Source organism: Salvelinus alpinus, chromosome 22 (assembly GCF_045679555.1).
Source record: "Salvelinus alpinus chromosome 22, SLU_Salpinus.1, whole genome shotgun sequence".
Taxonomy (NCBI): Eukaryota; Metazoa; Chordata; class Actinopteri; order Salmoniformes; family Salmonidae; genus Salvelinus; species Salvelinus alpinus.
Genome location: NC_092107.1, coordinates 49480816 through 49498162, shown reverse-complemented (window position 1 = coordinate 49498162; position 17347 = coordinate 49480816). Strand labels below are relative to the sequence as shown.

General features: G+C 51.3%; 1 protein-coding gene across 4 annotated transcripts in view; it reads right to left on the bottom strand.

Annotated features, from left to right (window-relative positions):
• Positions 1-17347, bottom strand: part of LOC139549590 (tyrosine-protein kinase receptor UFO) — a 106937-nt gene that overhangs the window by 85345 nt on the left and 4245 nt on the right. For 2 of the 4 annotated variants that reach the window (XR_011669916.1, XM_071360233.1), the window contains exons 2-5: positions 11821-12025; positions 10783-10883; positions 9928-10110; positions 829-1025 (exon numbers count right to left, since the gene is read on the bottom strand). Coding sequence is in view for 1 of the 4 variants with exons in the window: in XM_071360233.1 (XP_071216334.1) it covers positions 829-1025; positions 9928-10110; positions 10783-10883; positions 11821-12025 (686 nt within the window). In the remaining 3 variants the exon portion in view is untranslated. The other 2 variants (XM_071360235.1, XM_071360234.1) reach the window with 2 other exon arrangements.

Sequence of the window (17347 nt, the reverse complement as noted above, 5' to 3'; positions counted from 1 at the left end):
ATGGGTTATGGGTAATAACCTGTATGGTGCAACGGGTTATGGGTAATAACCTGTATGGTGCAACGGGTTATGGGTAATAACCTGTATGGTGCAGTGAGTTATGGGTAATAACCTGTATGGTGCAATGGGTTATGGGTAATAACCTGTATGGTGCAATGGGTTATGGGTAATAACCTGCAGGGTGCAATGGGTTATGGGTAATAACCTGCAGGGTGCAATGGGTTATGGGTAATAACCTGTATGGTGCAATGGGTTATGGGTAATAACCTGTATGGTGCAATGGGTTATGGGTAATAACCTGTATGGTGCAATGGGTTATGGGTAATAACCTGCAGGGTGCAATGGGTTATGGGTAATAACCTGTATGGCGCAATGGGTTAAGGGTAATAACCTGTATGGTGCAATGGGTTATGGGTAATAACCTGTATGGATGCAATGGGTTAAGGGTAATAACCTGTATGGTGCAATGGGTTAAGGGTAATAACCTGTATGGTGCAATGGGTTATGGGTAATAACCTGTATGGTGCAATGGGTTAAGGGTAATAACCTGTATGGATGCAATGGGTTATGGGTAATAACCTGTATGGATGCAATGGGTTAAGGGTAATAACCTGTATGGTGCAATGGGTTAAGGGTAATAACCTGTATGGTGCAATGGGTTATGGGTAATAACCTGTATGGTGCAATGGGTTATGGGTAACAACCTGTATGGTGCAATGGGTTATGGGTAATAACCTGTATGGCGCAATGGGTTAAGGGTAATAACCTGTATGGCGCAATGGGTTATGGGTAATTACCTGTATGGTGCAGTGAGTTATAGGTAATTACCTGTATGGTGCAGTGAGTTATAGGATAGACTCCTCCAAAGCCAGGTTCCCAGGATAGGAGCAGGCTAGAGTTGGTGACTTCTACAGCCCTGACTCTCTGAGGCCGGGATGGCAGGACTGTGATGGTCCCAGAACCTGATGTAGCCACTCCTTTACGGTTGTGCGCCTCACAGGAGAAGGTACTGGTTCTGTTCAGACCTGGGAGAGAAACGAGAGAAACAGACCCCAAATTAGGGGACATTAATTAGCAGACTTTAAAAATGCTTATTGGTTGATAGAAGCAGCACAATTATGCATTTCATATTGTTCAGGTGTACTTTCAGACTGGTGCTCCTCTGTTCAACAGCTTGGTTACAAAACAAAGGGAGCGACAGAATTAGGTACTTTCCTTGAAGAGAAACCAACCAAGCAACACGTTGGCGTGAAAAGGGAACTGCAGACGTCATTCAAACCCAGAACCCCAAACTCAACAGAATCTAGTGTCTGAGCTGTGGCAGGACGAGGGGAAGGTCAGGCTTAGTTCAGGTTAGGATTAAATTAAGAGTTAGGATTAAGTTAAGAGTTAGGCATCAAGATTACAGACAGCTATGTGATCTGGGTGTAGATGCTGTTAGAGAACATGGAGGGTAGATGGGTGTAGATGCTGATAGAGCACATGGAGGGTAGATGGGTGTAGATGCTGATAGAGGACATGGAGGGTAGATGGGTGTAGATGCTGATAGAGAACATGGAGGGTAGATGGGTGTAGATGCTGATAGAGGACATGGAGGGTAGATGGGTGTAGATGCTGATAGAGGACATGGAGGGTAGATGGGTGTGGCAGTGTGTTTTAGTTGTGTTATTGTGTTTTAGTGCACCATTACATGAAATGACTGGCACATGTTTTCGGTCTGTCTGTGTGTGTCAGTGTATGTGTGTGTGTCAGCATGTTTTGCCCCTTTTGTTGACCCCCCCGTGTGTGTGTGTGTGTGTGTGTGTGTGTGTGTGTGTGTGTGTGTGTGTGTGTGTGTGTGTGTGTGTGTGTGTGTGTGTGTGTGTGAGTTTGTGTGTGTGTGTGTGTGTGTGTTTGCGCTTCTGAGTACCCAATGAGTCACTATCTGAGAGGACTCATTCACTACTGAATGTCAGCATGTGTCAGCGTGTCGTGTGTGTGTGTGTGTCAACGTGTGTGTGTGTGTGAGAGAGTGTGTGTGTGTGTCAGTGCTCAGCATGTTTGGCCCTCTAGAGGGGCCCCTTCAATGAGAACCAGGCGTTGTTCTACGCTGAGTTCTCTCTATCCCTGATTAACACTCCTCAACATGCTAACCTGCCTCTTCTCCCCCAAACACCCCCAGGCTGCTGGTCCCATCTGATCTCACCCAGATACACTGGCTCTCAGATCAACAACAGGCACCATTAAAACACACACACACACACACACACACACACACACACACACACACACACACACACACACACACACACACACACACACACACACACACACACACACACACACACACACACACACACATCTATCTATCACAACTAAAACACTAACACAACTAAAACACTAACACAACTAAAACACTTTCCCGTGTTCCCGTGTTCCTACGTTGTTCCCATGTTCCTACATTGTTCCCATGTTCCTACGTTGTTCCCATGTTCCTACGTTGTTCCCATGTTCCTACGTTGTTCCTATGTTCCTACGTTGTTCCCATGTTCCTACGTTGTTCCCATGTTCCTACGTTGTTCCCATGTTCCTACGTTGTTCCCATGTTCCTACGTTGTTCCCATGTTCCTACGTTGTTCCCATGTTCCTACATTGTTCCCATGTTCCTACGTTGTTCCCCATGTTCCTACGTTGTTCCCATGTTCCTACGTTGTTCCCGTGTTCCTACGTTGTTCCCATGTTCCTACGTTGTTCCCGAGTTCCTACGTTGTTCCCGTGTTCCTACGTTGTTCCCGTGTTCCTACGTTGTTCCCATGTTCCTACATTGTTCCCGTGTTCCTACGTTGTTCCCGTGTTCCTACGTTGTTCCCGTGTTCCTACGTTGTTCCCGTGTTCCTACGTTGTTCCCGTGTTCCTACGTTGTTCCCGTGTTCCTACGTTGTTCCCGTGTTCCTACGTTGTTCCCGTGTTCCTACGTTGTTCCCGTGTTCCTACGTTGTTCCCGTGTTCCTACGTTGTTCCCGTGTTCCTACGTTGTTCCCATGTTCCTACATTGTTCCCATGTTCCTACATTGTTCCCATGTTCCTACGTTGTTCCCGTGTTCCTACGTTGTTCCCGTGTTCCTACGTTGTTCCCGTGTTTCTACGTTGTTCCCGTGTTTCTACGTTGTTCCCGTGTTTCTACGTTGTTCCCGTGTTTCTACGTTGTTCCCGTGTTCCTACGTTGTTCCCGTGTTCCTACGTTGTTCCCGTGTTCCTACGTTGTTCCCATGTTCCTACGTTGTTCCCATGTTCCTACGTTGTTCCCGTGTTCCTACGTTGTTCCCATGTTCCTACGTTGTTCCTATGTTCCTACGTTGTTCCCGTGTTCCTACGTTGTTCCCGTGTTCCTACGTTGTTCCCATGTTCCTACATTGTTCCCATGTTCCTACATTGTTCCCGTGTTCCTACGTTGTTCCCGTGTTCCTACGTTGTTCCCGTGTTCCTACGTTGTTCCCGTGTTCCTACGTTGTTCCCGTGTTCCTACGTTGTTCCCGTGTTCCTACGTTGTTCCCGTGTTCCTACGTTGTTCCCGTGTTCCTACGTTGTTCCCGTGTTCCTACGTTGTTCCCGTGTTTCTACGTTGTTCCCGTGTTTCTACGTTGTTCCCGTGTTTCTACGTTGTTCCCGTGTTCCTACGTTGTTCCCGTGTTCCTACGTTGTTCCCGTGTTCCTACGTTGTTCCCGTGTTCCTACGTTGTTCCCGTGTTCCTACGTTGTTCCCGTGTTCCTACGTTGTTCCCATGTTCCTACGTTGTTCCTATGTTCCTACGTTGTTCCCATGTTCCTACGTTGTTCCCGTGTTCCTACGTTGTTCCCATGTTCCTACGTTGTTCCCATGTTCCTACGTTGTTCCCATGTTCCTACATTGTTCCCATGTTCCTACGTTGTTCCCATGTTCCTACGTTGTTCCCATGTTCCTACATTGTTCCCGTGTTCCTACGTTGTTCCCGTGTTCCTACGTTGTTCCCGTGTTCCTACGTTGTTCCCGTGTTCCTACGTTGTTCCCATGTTCCTACATTGTTCCCGTGTTCCTACGTTGTTCCCGTGTTCCTACGTTGTTCCCGTGTTCCTACGTTGTTCCCATGTTCCTACGTTGTTCCCATGTTCCTACGTTGTTCCCATGTTCCTACGTTGTTCCCATGTTCCTACGTTGTTCCCATGTTCCTACGTTGTTCCCATGTTCCTACGTTGTTCCCATGTTCCTACGTTGTTCCCATGTTCCTACGTTGTTCCCATGTTCCTACGTTGTTCCCATGTTCCTACATTGTTCCCATGTTCCTACGTTGTTCCCCATGTTCCTACGTTGTTCCTATGTTCCTACGTTGTTCCCGTGTTCCTACGTTGTTCCCGTGTTCCTACGTTGTTCCCATGTTCCTACGTTGTTCCCATGTTGTTCCCATGTTCCTACGTTGTTCCCGTGTTCCTACGTTGTTCCCATGTTCCTACGTTGTTCCCATGTTCCTACGTTGTTCCCATGTTCCTACATTGTTCCCATGTTCCTATGTTGTTCCCCATGTTCCTAAGTTGTTCCTATGATAACTAAGCCACACAGTGTGTTGTGTTGTCCGGAGAGGACCATGCCTTCATTGTTGTGGTCCGTGTAAGGCCGGAAAGAGGACAAGGGGGGTGAGAGCTATGAGAGAGGGAGGGAGCGAAGGAACGTGAGGGAGGAGGAGAAGGAGGGAGGGAGGGCTGACCACCGACTGTGTGGGTGAATGAACAGAACATCACGCGGTCGCAACTAACCCCTTCTCTTTCTCTCTCTTTACTTCCCCAATATCTCTGATTCCCTTTGGTCAGCACATCTCAACTACATCCCCTGACAGTAGCGTTATCTGTGACTTGGAGAAGTGACTCGTAAGTTCAATATGAGTCACGTTCAATGTATATTAGTGACCCATCGACTTTTGACTCGCACCGCTCTTACAACAGTTTTATTTGACTCGAGAACCGTAGATGACTTGTTAATAGGAAATACATGTTGTTTTCCATGACAACTTTAAAAAGCTATTTTAGATTGACCAAAGTAGATATTTTCAAATACATGCAACTTCAAAAAAAAAATAGTTATATCACAACATGTTGATTATTTGAACATTAGAGCAACCTTGAGGGAATCCTATTTGAGTCAGAAAATGATACTCGTATTGTTTGATAGGTTAGCTACACAAAACCTTGCAGAGAGCCTATCCAACTGACAATATCTTAGAAAAAATATATCAACTATTGAAACTTAAATAGAATTGATATTGACACAAGATGGAGGGAATGATGGAACTTAACTGAAAATATTACAGTTAACGAAAACGTATGTTTAATCCAGAATAAACGAAACCTTGTCTAAAGTGTAAAACTACTGATGACTTAATAATTCAAGTCCAAACGTTATGGACAGAGTTAGAAAGACTGGTTGTCAGAAATATTACAATGTAAACTTACTTTTATTTTGTCTGTCTGCATATTTTAAGACATGGCGTATGAGGGTGCAGTGAGATACCTGACAGGTTGGACGATACTTTTCTATCAATCATCTTAAAAAAAAAAATATGGAAATCAACCAATCCTCAATCATTAACGCAATGGAAAGGTCAAATTTATTATCGAAAAATGTAAAGTGGGTGGGCTACGGAGAGAAACAAAATGGTGCAGTTCAAATCAAATCAAAATCTAATTTTATTGGTCACATACACATGGTTAGCATGGTTAGCAGATGTTAGCATGGTTAGCATGGTTAGCATGGTTAGCAGATGTTAGCATGGTTAGCATGGTTAGCATGGTTAGCAGATGTTAACGCAAGTGTAGCGAAATGCTTGTGCTTCTAGTTTGAGGCCATATGGCGTAAAGTGATGCTGGCGCTGGTGCTGGAGGTGAGGGCTTGTGGGTCTGTGCAGGGGTGATGCTGGCGCTGGTGCTGGAGGTGAGGGCTTGTGGGTCTGGGCAGGGGTGATGCTGGTGCTGGAGGTGAGGGCTTGTGGGTCTAGGCAGGGGTGATGCTGGTGCTGGAGGTGGGGGCTTGTGGGTCTGGGCAGGGGTGATGCTGGTGCTGGAGGTGAGGGCTTGTGGGTCTAGGCAGGGGTGATGCTGGTGCTGGAGGTGAGGGCTTGTGGGTCTGGGCAGGGGTGATGCTGGTGCTGGAGGTGAGGGCTTGTGGGTCTAGGCAGGGGTGATGCTGACGCTGGAGGTGAGGGCTTGTGGGTCTGGGCAGGGTGATGCTGGCGCTGACGCTGGAGGTGAGGGCTTGTGGGTCTGGGCAGGGGTGATGCTGACGCTGGAGGTGAGGGCTTGTGGGTCTGGGCAGGGTGATGCTGGTGCTGGAGGTGGGGGCTTGTGGGTCTGGGCAGAGGTGATGCAGGTGCTGGAGGTGGGGGCTTGTGGGTCTGGGCAGGGGTGATGCTGGCGCTGGAGGTGGGGGCTTGTGGGTCTGGGCAGGGGTGATGTGGATGTTTTGGATTGTTGATAAAAGATCAAATAAAATCTTGTAAAAAAAATAATCGGTGTGCAATGTAAACTGTAGAGTTGGCCTGGTCAGGAAAAACTCCCAACCCTATTTCCTAAATATATAGCTGTATAGGTTGAGCTCTGATAGTGAGTGCAGGTACAAGGACACCCACAGATAGATCCCAGCAGTCTGAAGTGAAGGGGAGAGAAGGGGACATTTCTGGGTGGGAGTTGGTTGGGTCTGGGACTGGGTGGGAGTTGGTTGGGTCTGGGACTGGGTGGGAGTTGGTTGGGTCTGGGACTGGGTGGGAGTTGGTTGGGTCTGGGACTAGGTGGGAGTTGGTTGGGTCTGGGACTGGGTGGGAGTTGGTTGGGTCTGGGACTGGGTGGGAGTTGGTTGGGTCTGGGACTGGGTGGGAGTTGGTTGGGTCTGGGACTGGGTGGGAGTTGGTTGGGTCTGGGACTGGGTGGGAGTTGGTTGGGTCTGGGACTAGGTGGGAGTTGGTTGGGTCTGGGACTGGGTGGGAGTTGGTTGGGTCTGGGACTGGGTGGGAGTTGGTTGGGTCTGGGACTGGGTGGGAGTTGGTTGGGTCTGGGACTGGGTGGGAGTTGGTTGGGTCTGGGACTGGGTGGGAGTTGGTTGGGTCTGGGACTGGGTGGGAGTTGGTTGGGTCTGGGACTGGGTGGGAGTTGGTTGGGTCTGGGACTGGGTGGGAGTTGGTTGGGTCTGGGACTAGGTGGGAGTTGGTTGGGTCTGGGACTGGGTGGGAGTTGGTTGGGTCTGGGACTGGGTGGGAGTTGGTTGGGTCTGGGACTGGGTGGGAGTTGGTTGGGTCTGGGACTGGGTGGGAGTTGGTTGGGTCTGGGACTGGGTGGGAGTTGGTTGGGTCTGGGACTGGGTGGGAGTTGGTTGGGTCTGGGACTGGGTGGGATTTGGTTGGGTCTGGGACTGGGTGGGAGTTGGTTGGGTCTGGGACTGGGTGGGAGTTGGTTGGGTCTGGGACTGGGTGGGAGTTGGTTGGGTCTGGGACTGGGTGGGGTTCTTGTGGGTCTAAGGTTGAATTTGAAGAAGCAGAAACAAGGGAATGTCTGGCTATGTGCTGTGGCTGACTGGCTGGCTGATTGGCTGGCTGGCTGGCTGACTGGCTGTGTGCTGTGGCTGACTGGCTGGCTGACTGACTGGCTGGCTGGCTGACTGGCTATGTGCTGTGGCTGATTGGCTGTGTGCTGTGGCTGACTGGCTGGCTGACTGGCTGGCTGGCTGACTGGCTGGCTGACTGGCTGGCTGGCTGTGTGCTGTGGCTGGCTGACTGACTGGCTGTGTGATGTGGCTGGCTGGCTGATTGGATAACTGGCTGACCTGCTGGCTGGCTGGCTGACTGACTGACTGGCTGACCGGCTGGCTGTGTGCTGTGGCTGGCTGGCTGACTGGCTGATTGACTGTGTGATGTGGCTGGCTGATTGGCTGGCTGGCTGACTGACTGTATACTGTGGCTAGCTGACTGAATGACTGACTGGCTGGCTGGCTGACTGTATACTGTGGCTGGGAGACTGACTGGCTGACAGACTAACTGCAAATGGCCGTGTCGGTTGGATACAGACTCAAAGTCATATCTCTTTACGGGCCTATTGACTGACTGACTGACTGGATGGCTGACTGGCTGCCTGGCTGGCTGGCTGACTGGCTGGCTATATACGGTTGGATGTTGGTTGGATACAGACTCAAAGCCATATCTCTTTACGGGCCTATTGACTGACTGAATAGTTGTGTTTGTGTCAGTCCATTCCTTAGCTGTGAGTGTCCTGTCAACTAACTAACAATAACCTTAACAGGGAAGTGATGAGTACCACCATCAAACCTGCTCTGATGAGTCACACAAGCATCTTCCTCCGTCTCTTTCTGCCCTGACGGAGTCCCCCACCTCCCCACCTCCCTGACGGAGTCCCCCACTTCCCCACCTCCCTGACGGAGTCCCCCACCTCCCCACCTCCCTGACGGAGTCCCCCACCTCCCCACATCCCTGACGGAGTCCCCCACCTCCCTGACGGAGTCCCCCAACTCCCCACCTCCCTGACGGAGTCTCCCACCTCCCCACCTCCCTGACGGAGTCCCCCACCTCCCCACCTCCCTGACGGAGTCCCCCACCTCCCCACATCCCTGACGGAGTCCCCCACCTCCCTGACGGAGTCTCCCACCTCCCCACCTCCCTGACGGAGTCCCCCAACTCCCCACCTCCCTGACGGAGTCTCCCACCTCCCCACCTCCCTGACGGAGTCCCCCAACTCCCCACCTCCCAGACGGAGTCTCCCACCTCCCCACCTCCCAGACGGAGTCCCTCCCCACCTCCCTGACGGAGTCCCCTAACTCCCCACCTCCCTGACGGAGTCCCCCACCACCCCACCTCCCTGACGGAGTCCCCCACCTCCCCACCTCCCTGACGGAGTCCCCCACCTCCCCACCTCCCTGACGGAGTCCCCCACCACCTCACTTCCCTGACGGAGTCCCCCACCCCCCCACCTCCCTGACGGAGTCCCCCACCACCCCACCTCCCTGACGGAGTCCCCCACCACCCCACCTCCCTGACGGAGTCCCCCACCACCCCACCTCCCTGACGGAGTCCCCCACCCCCCCACCTCCCTGACGGAGTCCCCCACCACCCCATCTCCCTGACGGAGTCCCCCACCACCCCACCTCCCTGACGGAGTCCCCCACCACCCCACCTCCCTGACGGAGTCCCCCACCCCCCCACCTCCCTGACGGAGTCCCCCACCACCCCATCTCCCTGACGGAGTCCCCCACCACCCCACCTCCCTGACGGAGTCCCCCACCACCCCATCTCCCTGACGGAGTCCCCCACCACCCCACCTCCCTGACGGAGTCCCCCACCACCCCACCTCCCTGACGGAGTCCCCCACCACCCCACCTCCCTGACGGAGTCCCCCACCACCCCATCTCCCTGACGGAGTCCCCCACCACCCCATCTCCCTGACGGAGTCCCCCACCACCCCACCTCCCTGACGGAGTCCCCCACCACCCCACCTCCCTGACGGAGTCCCCCACCACCCCACCTCCCTGACGGAGTCCCCCACCACCCCATCTCCCTGACGGAGTCCCCCACCACCCCACCTCCCTGACGGAGTCCCCCACCCCCCCACCTCCCTGACGGAGTCCCCCACCACCCCATCTCCCTGACGGAGTCCCCCACCACCCCACCTCCCTGACGGAGTCCCCCACCACCCCACCTCCCTGACGGAGTCCCCCACCACCTCACCTCCCTGACGGAGTCCCCCACCACCCCACCTCCCTGACGGAGTCCCCCACCACCTCACCTCCCTGACGGAGTCCCCCACCACCCCACCTCCCTGACGGAGTCCCCCACCACCCCATCTCCCTGACGGAGTCCCCCACCACCCCATCTCCCTGACTGACTCCCCCCTCCCTTGACTGTAGAGGGGGACATGGTCTACCTGTTATATTGACTGTAGAGGGGGACAGGGCAACATGGTCCTGCAGAGAGTTTAGAGGGGCCCCGTCCTGCAGCCAGATGACTCTGACGGGCTCCGGGGGGCCGTGGGCCACACAGTGCAGACTCAGAGACACATTGGCTACCACCGACTGGTGCTGAGGCTCCACAGAGAAATGAGGAAGACCTGAGATGGAGAGAGAGCTTGAGTTTTAGTGGTCCCCATTCCTTTATACAGTTAGAATGAAGAGGGGGAGAGAAGCAGACAGAGAGAGAGAGGCAGACAGAGACAGACACAGACACAGAGAGAGACAGACACAGAGAGAGAGAGAGAGACAGAGAGAGAGAGAGAGAGAGACAGATTTGTAATGTCTTTATTGTTTTGAAACTTCTGTATGTGTAATGTTTACTGTTAATTTGTATTGTTTATTTCACTTTTGTATAATATCTACCTCACTTGCTTTGGCAATGTTAACACATGTTTCCCATGCCAATAAAGCCCTTGAATTGAAATTGAATTGACAGAGAGAGAGAGAGAGAGAGAGAGAGAGAGAGAGAGAGAGAGAGAGAGAGAGAGAGAGAGAGAGAGAGAGAGAGAGAGAGAGAGAGAGAGAGAGAGAGAGAGAGAGAGAGAGAGAGAGAGAGAGAGAGAGAGAGAGAGAGAGAGAGAGAGAGAGAGAGAGAGAGAGAGAGAGAGAGAGAGGCAGACAGAGACAGACAGAGACAGACACAGAGAGAGAGAGAGAGAGAGAGAGAGGCAGACAGAGACAGACACAGAGAGAGAGAGAGAGAGAGACAGACAGAGAGACAGACACAGAGAGAGAGAGAGAGAGAGAGAGAGAGAGAGAGAGATCCTCACCTTCTAGATGAATGTGTCCTGCTACAGACAGAGTTTGGTGTCCCTCTGACATCACAGCACAGCGGTAGGAACCCATGTCAGGTAGCTGCATCTTCTCTATCCTACACACACACACACACACACACACACACACACACACACACACACACACACACACACACACACACACACACACACACACACACACACACACACACACACACACACACACACACACACACACACACACACACACACACACACACAGTCAGTTTAAATCAACCTGGTAGAGATAATAATCATAGACTTCAAGGACCCAACAGAAAACAAAACAGCAGACAAAACACTAAACAAAACCAGACTAAACATGAAACGAGCAGAAAGGTGGGTTGAAGGAAGGAGTGTCATGTGTAGGAACAGTGAGCAGGTGTGTGTGTGTGTGTGGGGGGGGGGGGGGGGGGTGTAAAGGACAGATACAGTCTCAGACAGATGGGGGGGGGGTAAAGGACAGATACAGTCTCAGACAGATGGGCAGATACTAACGGATGGGAAGAAGTGTCATGTGTAGGAACAGTGAGCAGGTGTGTGTGTGTGGGTGGGGTGGGGGTGTAAAGGACAGATACAGTCTCAGACAGATGGGCAGATACTAACGGATGGGTGAAGAAACAAGCAGACAGACAGACACATCAGTCCCTACCTGAGTGTGCTGATAGAGATAAAGACAGACAGACAGACAGAGAGGACAGACAGACAGACAGACAGACAGACAGACAGACAGACAGACAGACAGACAGACAGACAGACAGACAGACAGACAGAGAGGCGAGGAGAGATAAAGACAGACAGACAGAGAGGACAGAGAGGAGAGACAGACAGACAGACAGAGAGGAGAGACAGACAGACAGACAGACAGACAGACAGACAGACAGACAGACAGACAGACAGACAGACAGACATGAGAGAGATAGACAGACAGACAGAGAGGAGAGAGACAGACAGACAGACAGACAGACAGACAGACAGGCAGGCAGGCAGGCAGACAGACCAGTCCCTTCCTACCTGAGTGTGCTGATGACCATCCAGCTGCGTGAAGCAACAGGAACCTGTATTTGGTTGGTGTCAGCCCACTCCAGGGGCTGTCCATCCCGCTGCCAGAGCACATCAGGGGGGTCCTCGCCCCCCCAACCCTGCAGTGTACACACCACCTTCACCGGCTTCCCAAGCGATGATGTCACGTTACCGGGGCTACGGATGAACTGCAGCTCTGAGAGGAAGAGACAGAAGACTGGTTATTAACTTCATAATAATAATAATTATATATTCTATTTAGCAGTGCATACATTTTCTGTACGAGTTGTCCCAGCAGGAATCCAACCCACAATCCTTGGCATTGCAAGTGCCTACAAACAGAGCCACATAGGACAACCTTCATCGAATACTAGTTGTTGTTTATACATAATATATACATTTACTATTGTCTGCAGCAAAATGTATTATTTTATCCAATAAGATGCTGTGTTTTTGTCACATGATTCGCTTTATGTCTTGGGCCCTGAGTTTCTCCTGGTCAGGTCACATGGTCAAGTCACATGGTCAGGAGAAATATGGAATTGTTTTAAGAAGTTCATACTATGGATCATTTTGCTATTTGATTTTGAATTTTAGGACCCCTTTAGGTATCAAAGAAAATGTTGTATTATTTGATAAAATATTGAATTTGTCCTTTACTACTATAGCTCATAGAAACACATTGAACAACATTCATAAATGACAAAAAAGACCGTTAAAAGATCAATCATAAGGAATAATGTGTTGGAATAATGTGGAATAAGGAATAATGTGTTGTTCTATATCTAGGAGAATATAAGAAAGGTAATATTTGTGTTTTTTTGGATACATATTTAAACCCCTTACTAGTCAATAGGCTAATTCGTGTGAGTATGCTAATAAAAGGCCTTAACCCGGCCTGACTGAGGAGCTGACCTGCCTCCTTAACCCGGCCTGACTGAGGAGCTGACCTGTCTCCTTAACCCGGCCTGACTGAGGAGCAGACCTGGCTCCTTAACCCGGCCTGACTGAGGAGCAGACCTGTCTCCTTAACCCGGCCTGACTGAGGAGCAGACCTGTCTCCTTAACCCGGCCTGACTGAGGAGCTGACCTGTCTCCTTAACCCGGCCTGACTGAGGAGCAGACCTGTCTCCTTAACCCGGCCTGACTGAGGAGCAGACCTGTCTCCTTAACCCGGCCTGACTGAGGAGCTGACCTGGCTCCTTAACCCGGCCTGACTGAGGAGCAGACCTGTCTCCTTAACCCGGCCTGACTGAGGAGCAGACCTGTCTCCTTAACCCGGCCTGACTGAGGAGCAGACCTGGCTCCTTAACCCGGCCTGACTGAGGAGCAGACCTGGCTCCTTAACCCGGCCTGACTGAGGAGCAGACCTGTCTCCTTAACCCGGCCTGACTGAGGAGCAGACCTGGCTCCTTAACCCGGCCTGACTGAGGAGCAGACCTGTCTCCTTAACCCGGCCTGACTGAGGAGCAGACCTGGCTCCTTAACCCGGCCTGACTGAGGAGCAGACCTGGCTCCTTAACCCGGCCTGACTGAGGAGCAGACCTGGCTCCTTAACCCGGCCTGACTGAGGAGCAGACCTGGCTCCTTAACCCGGCCTGACTGAGGAGCAGACCTGGCTCCTTAACCCGGCCTGACTGAGGAGCAGACCTGTCTCCTTAACCCGGCCTGACTGAGGAGCAGACCTGTCTCCTTAACCCGGCCTGACTGAGGAGCAGACCTGTCTCCTTAACCCGGCCTGACTGAGGAGCAGACCTGTCTCCTTAACCCGGCCTGACTGAGGAGCTGACCTGTCTCCTTAACCCGGCCTGACTGAGGAGCAGACCTGTCTCCTTAACCCGGCCTGACTGAGGAGCAGACCTGTCTCCTTAACCCGGCCTGACTGAGGAGCAGACCTGTCTCCTTAACCCGGCCTGACTGAGGAGCTGACCTGTCTGAGCTGTGTGTCTGGGACAACGGCTCCTTGTTAGAGAGGAGTGGAAACACTGGGAGAAACACACACCACACTAACAGGACAGATACGAGGTACACACTCCACATTCTAACAGGACAGATACGAGGTACACACTCCACACACCACACTAACAGGACAGATACGAGGTACACACTCCACACACCACACTCTAACAGGACAGATACGAGGTACACACACCACACACCACACTAACAGGACAGATACGAGGTACACACTACACACTCCACACTCTAACAGGACAGATACGAGGTACACACTCCACACTCTAACAGGACAGATACGAGGTACACACTCCACACACCACACTAACAGGACAGATACGAGGTACACACTCCACACACCACACTCTAACAGGACAGATACGAGGTACACACTCCACACACTAACAGGACAGATACGAGGTACACACACCACACTAACAGGACAGATACGAGGTACACACTCCACACACCACACACTAACAGGACAGATACGAGGTACACACACCACACTAACAGGACAGATACGAGGTACACACACCACACTAACAGGACAGATACGAGGTACACACTCCACACTAACAGGACAGATACAAGGTACACACTCCACACTCCACACACTAACAGGACAGATACGAGGTACACACACCACAATAACAGGACAGATACGAGGTACACACTCCACACACCACACACTAACAGGACAGATACGAGGTACACACACCACACTAACAGGACAGATACGAGGTACACACACCACACTAACAGGACAGATACGAGGTACACACTCCACACACTAACAGGACAGATACGAGGTACACACACCACAAACTAACAGGACAGATACGAGGTACACACACCACACACTAACAGGACAGATACGAGGTACACACACCACACTAACAGGACAGATACGAGGTACACACCACACACTAACAGGACAGATACGAGGTACACACACCACACACTAACAGGACAGATACGAGGTACACACACCACACACTAACATGACAGATACGAGGTACACACACCACACTAACAGGACAGATACGAGGTACACACACCACACACTAACAGGACAGATACGAGGTACACACCACACACTAACAGGACAGATACGAGGTACACACACCACACTAACAGGACAGATACGAGGTACACACTCCACACTAACAGGACAGATACGAGGTACACACACCACACACTAACAGGACAGATACGAGGTACACACTCCACACTCTAACAGGACAGATACGAGGTACACACTCCACACTCCACTCTAACAGGACAGATACGAGGTACACACACCACACTCTAACAGGACAGATACGAGGTACACACTCCACACTCTAACAGGACAGATACGAGGTACACACTCCACACTAACAGGACAGATACGAGGTACACACACCACACTAACAGGACAGATACGAGGTACACACACCACACTAACAGGACAGATACGAGGTACACACACCACACACTAACAGGACAGATACGAGGTACACACACCACACACTAGCAGGACAGATACGAGGTACACACACCACACTAACAGGACAGATACGAGGTACACACACCACACACTAACAGGACAGATACGAGGTACACACACCACACTAACAGGACAGATACGAGGTACACACTCCACACTAACAGGACAGATACGAGGTACACACACCACACACTAACAGGACAGATACGAGGTACACACACCACACACTAACAGGACAGATACGAGGTACACACACCACACTAACAGGACAGATACGAGGTACACACTCCACACTAACAGGACAGATACGAGGTACACACTCCACACTAACAGGACAGGTACGAGGTACACACTCCACACTCTAACAGGACAGATACGAGGTACACACCACACACTCTAACAGGACAGATACGAGGTACACACACCACACACTAACAGGACAGATACGAGGTACACACTCCACACTAACAGGACAGATACGAGGTACACACCACACACTCTAACAGGACAGATACGAGGTACACACCACACACTCTAACAGGACAGATACGAGGTACACACACCACACACTAACAGGACAGATACGAGGTACACACTCCACACACCACACACTAACAGGACAGATACGAGGTACACACACCACACACCACACACTAACAGGACAGATACGAGGTACACACTCCACACTAACAGGACAGATACGAGGTACACACTCCACACACCACTCTAACAGGACAGATACGAGGTACACACTCCACACACTAACAGGACAGATACGAGGTACACACACCACACACTAACAGGACAGACACGAGGTACACACTCCACACACCACACACTAACAGGACAGATACGAGGTACACACACCACACACAACACAATAACAGGACAGATACGAGGTACACACTCCACACACTAACAGGACAGATACGAGGTACACACCACACACCACACACTAACAGGACAGATACGAGGTACACACTCCACACACTAACAGGACAGATACGAAGTACACACTCCACACACCACACTAACAGGACAGATACGAGGTACACACACCACACCCACACTAACAGGACAGATACGAGGTACACACACCACACACCACACTAACAGGACAGATACGAGGTACACACACCACACACCACACTAACAGGACAGATACGAGGTACACACACCACACACCACACTAACAGGACAGATACGAGGTACACACTCCACACACCACACACTAACAGGACAGATACGAGGTACACACTCCACACACCACACACTAACAGGACAGATACGAGGTACACACACCACACACCACACTAACAGGACAGATACGAGGTACACACACCACACACTAACAGGACAGATACGAGGTACACACTCCACACACCACACACTAACAGGACAGATACGAGGTACACACACCACACTAACAGGACAGATACGAGGTACACACACCACACACCACACTAACAGGACAGATACGAGGTACACACACCACACACCACACTAACAGGACAGATACGAGGTACACACTCCACACACTAACAGGAGAGGTACGAGGTACACACTCCACACTCTAACAGGACAGATACGAGGTACACACACCACACAAACAGGACAGATACGAGGTACACACACCACACACCACTCTAACAGGACAGATACGAGGTACACACACCACACTCTAACAGGACAGATACGAGGTACACACACCACACACCACACTCTAGGACAGATAGGAGGTACACACACCACACACCACACTAACAGGACAGATACGAGGTACACACACCACACTCTAACAGGACAGATACGAGGTACACACACCACACAAACAGGACAGATACGAGGTACACACACCACACACCACTCTAACAGGACAGATACGAGGTACACACACCACACACCACACTAACAGGACAGATACGAGGTACACACACCACACACCACACTCTAACAGGACAGATACGAGGTACACACACCACACACCACACTAACAGGACAGATACGAGGTACACACACCACACACCACACACTAACAGGACAGATACGAGGTACACACACACAGATGCA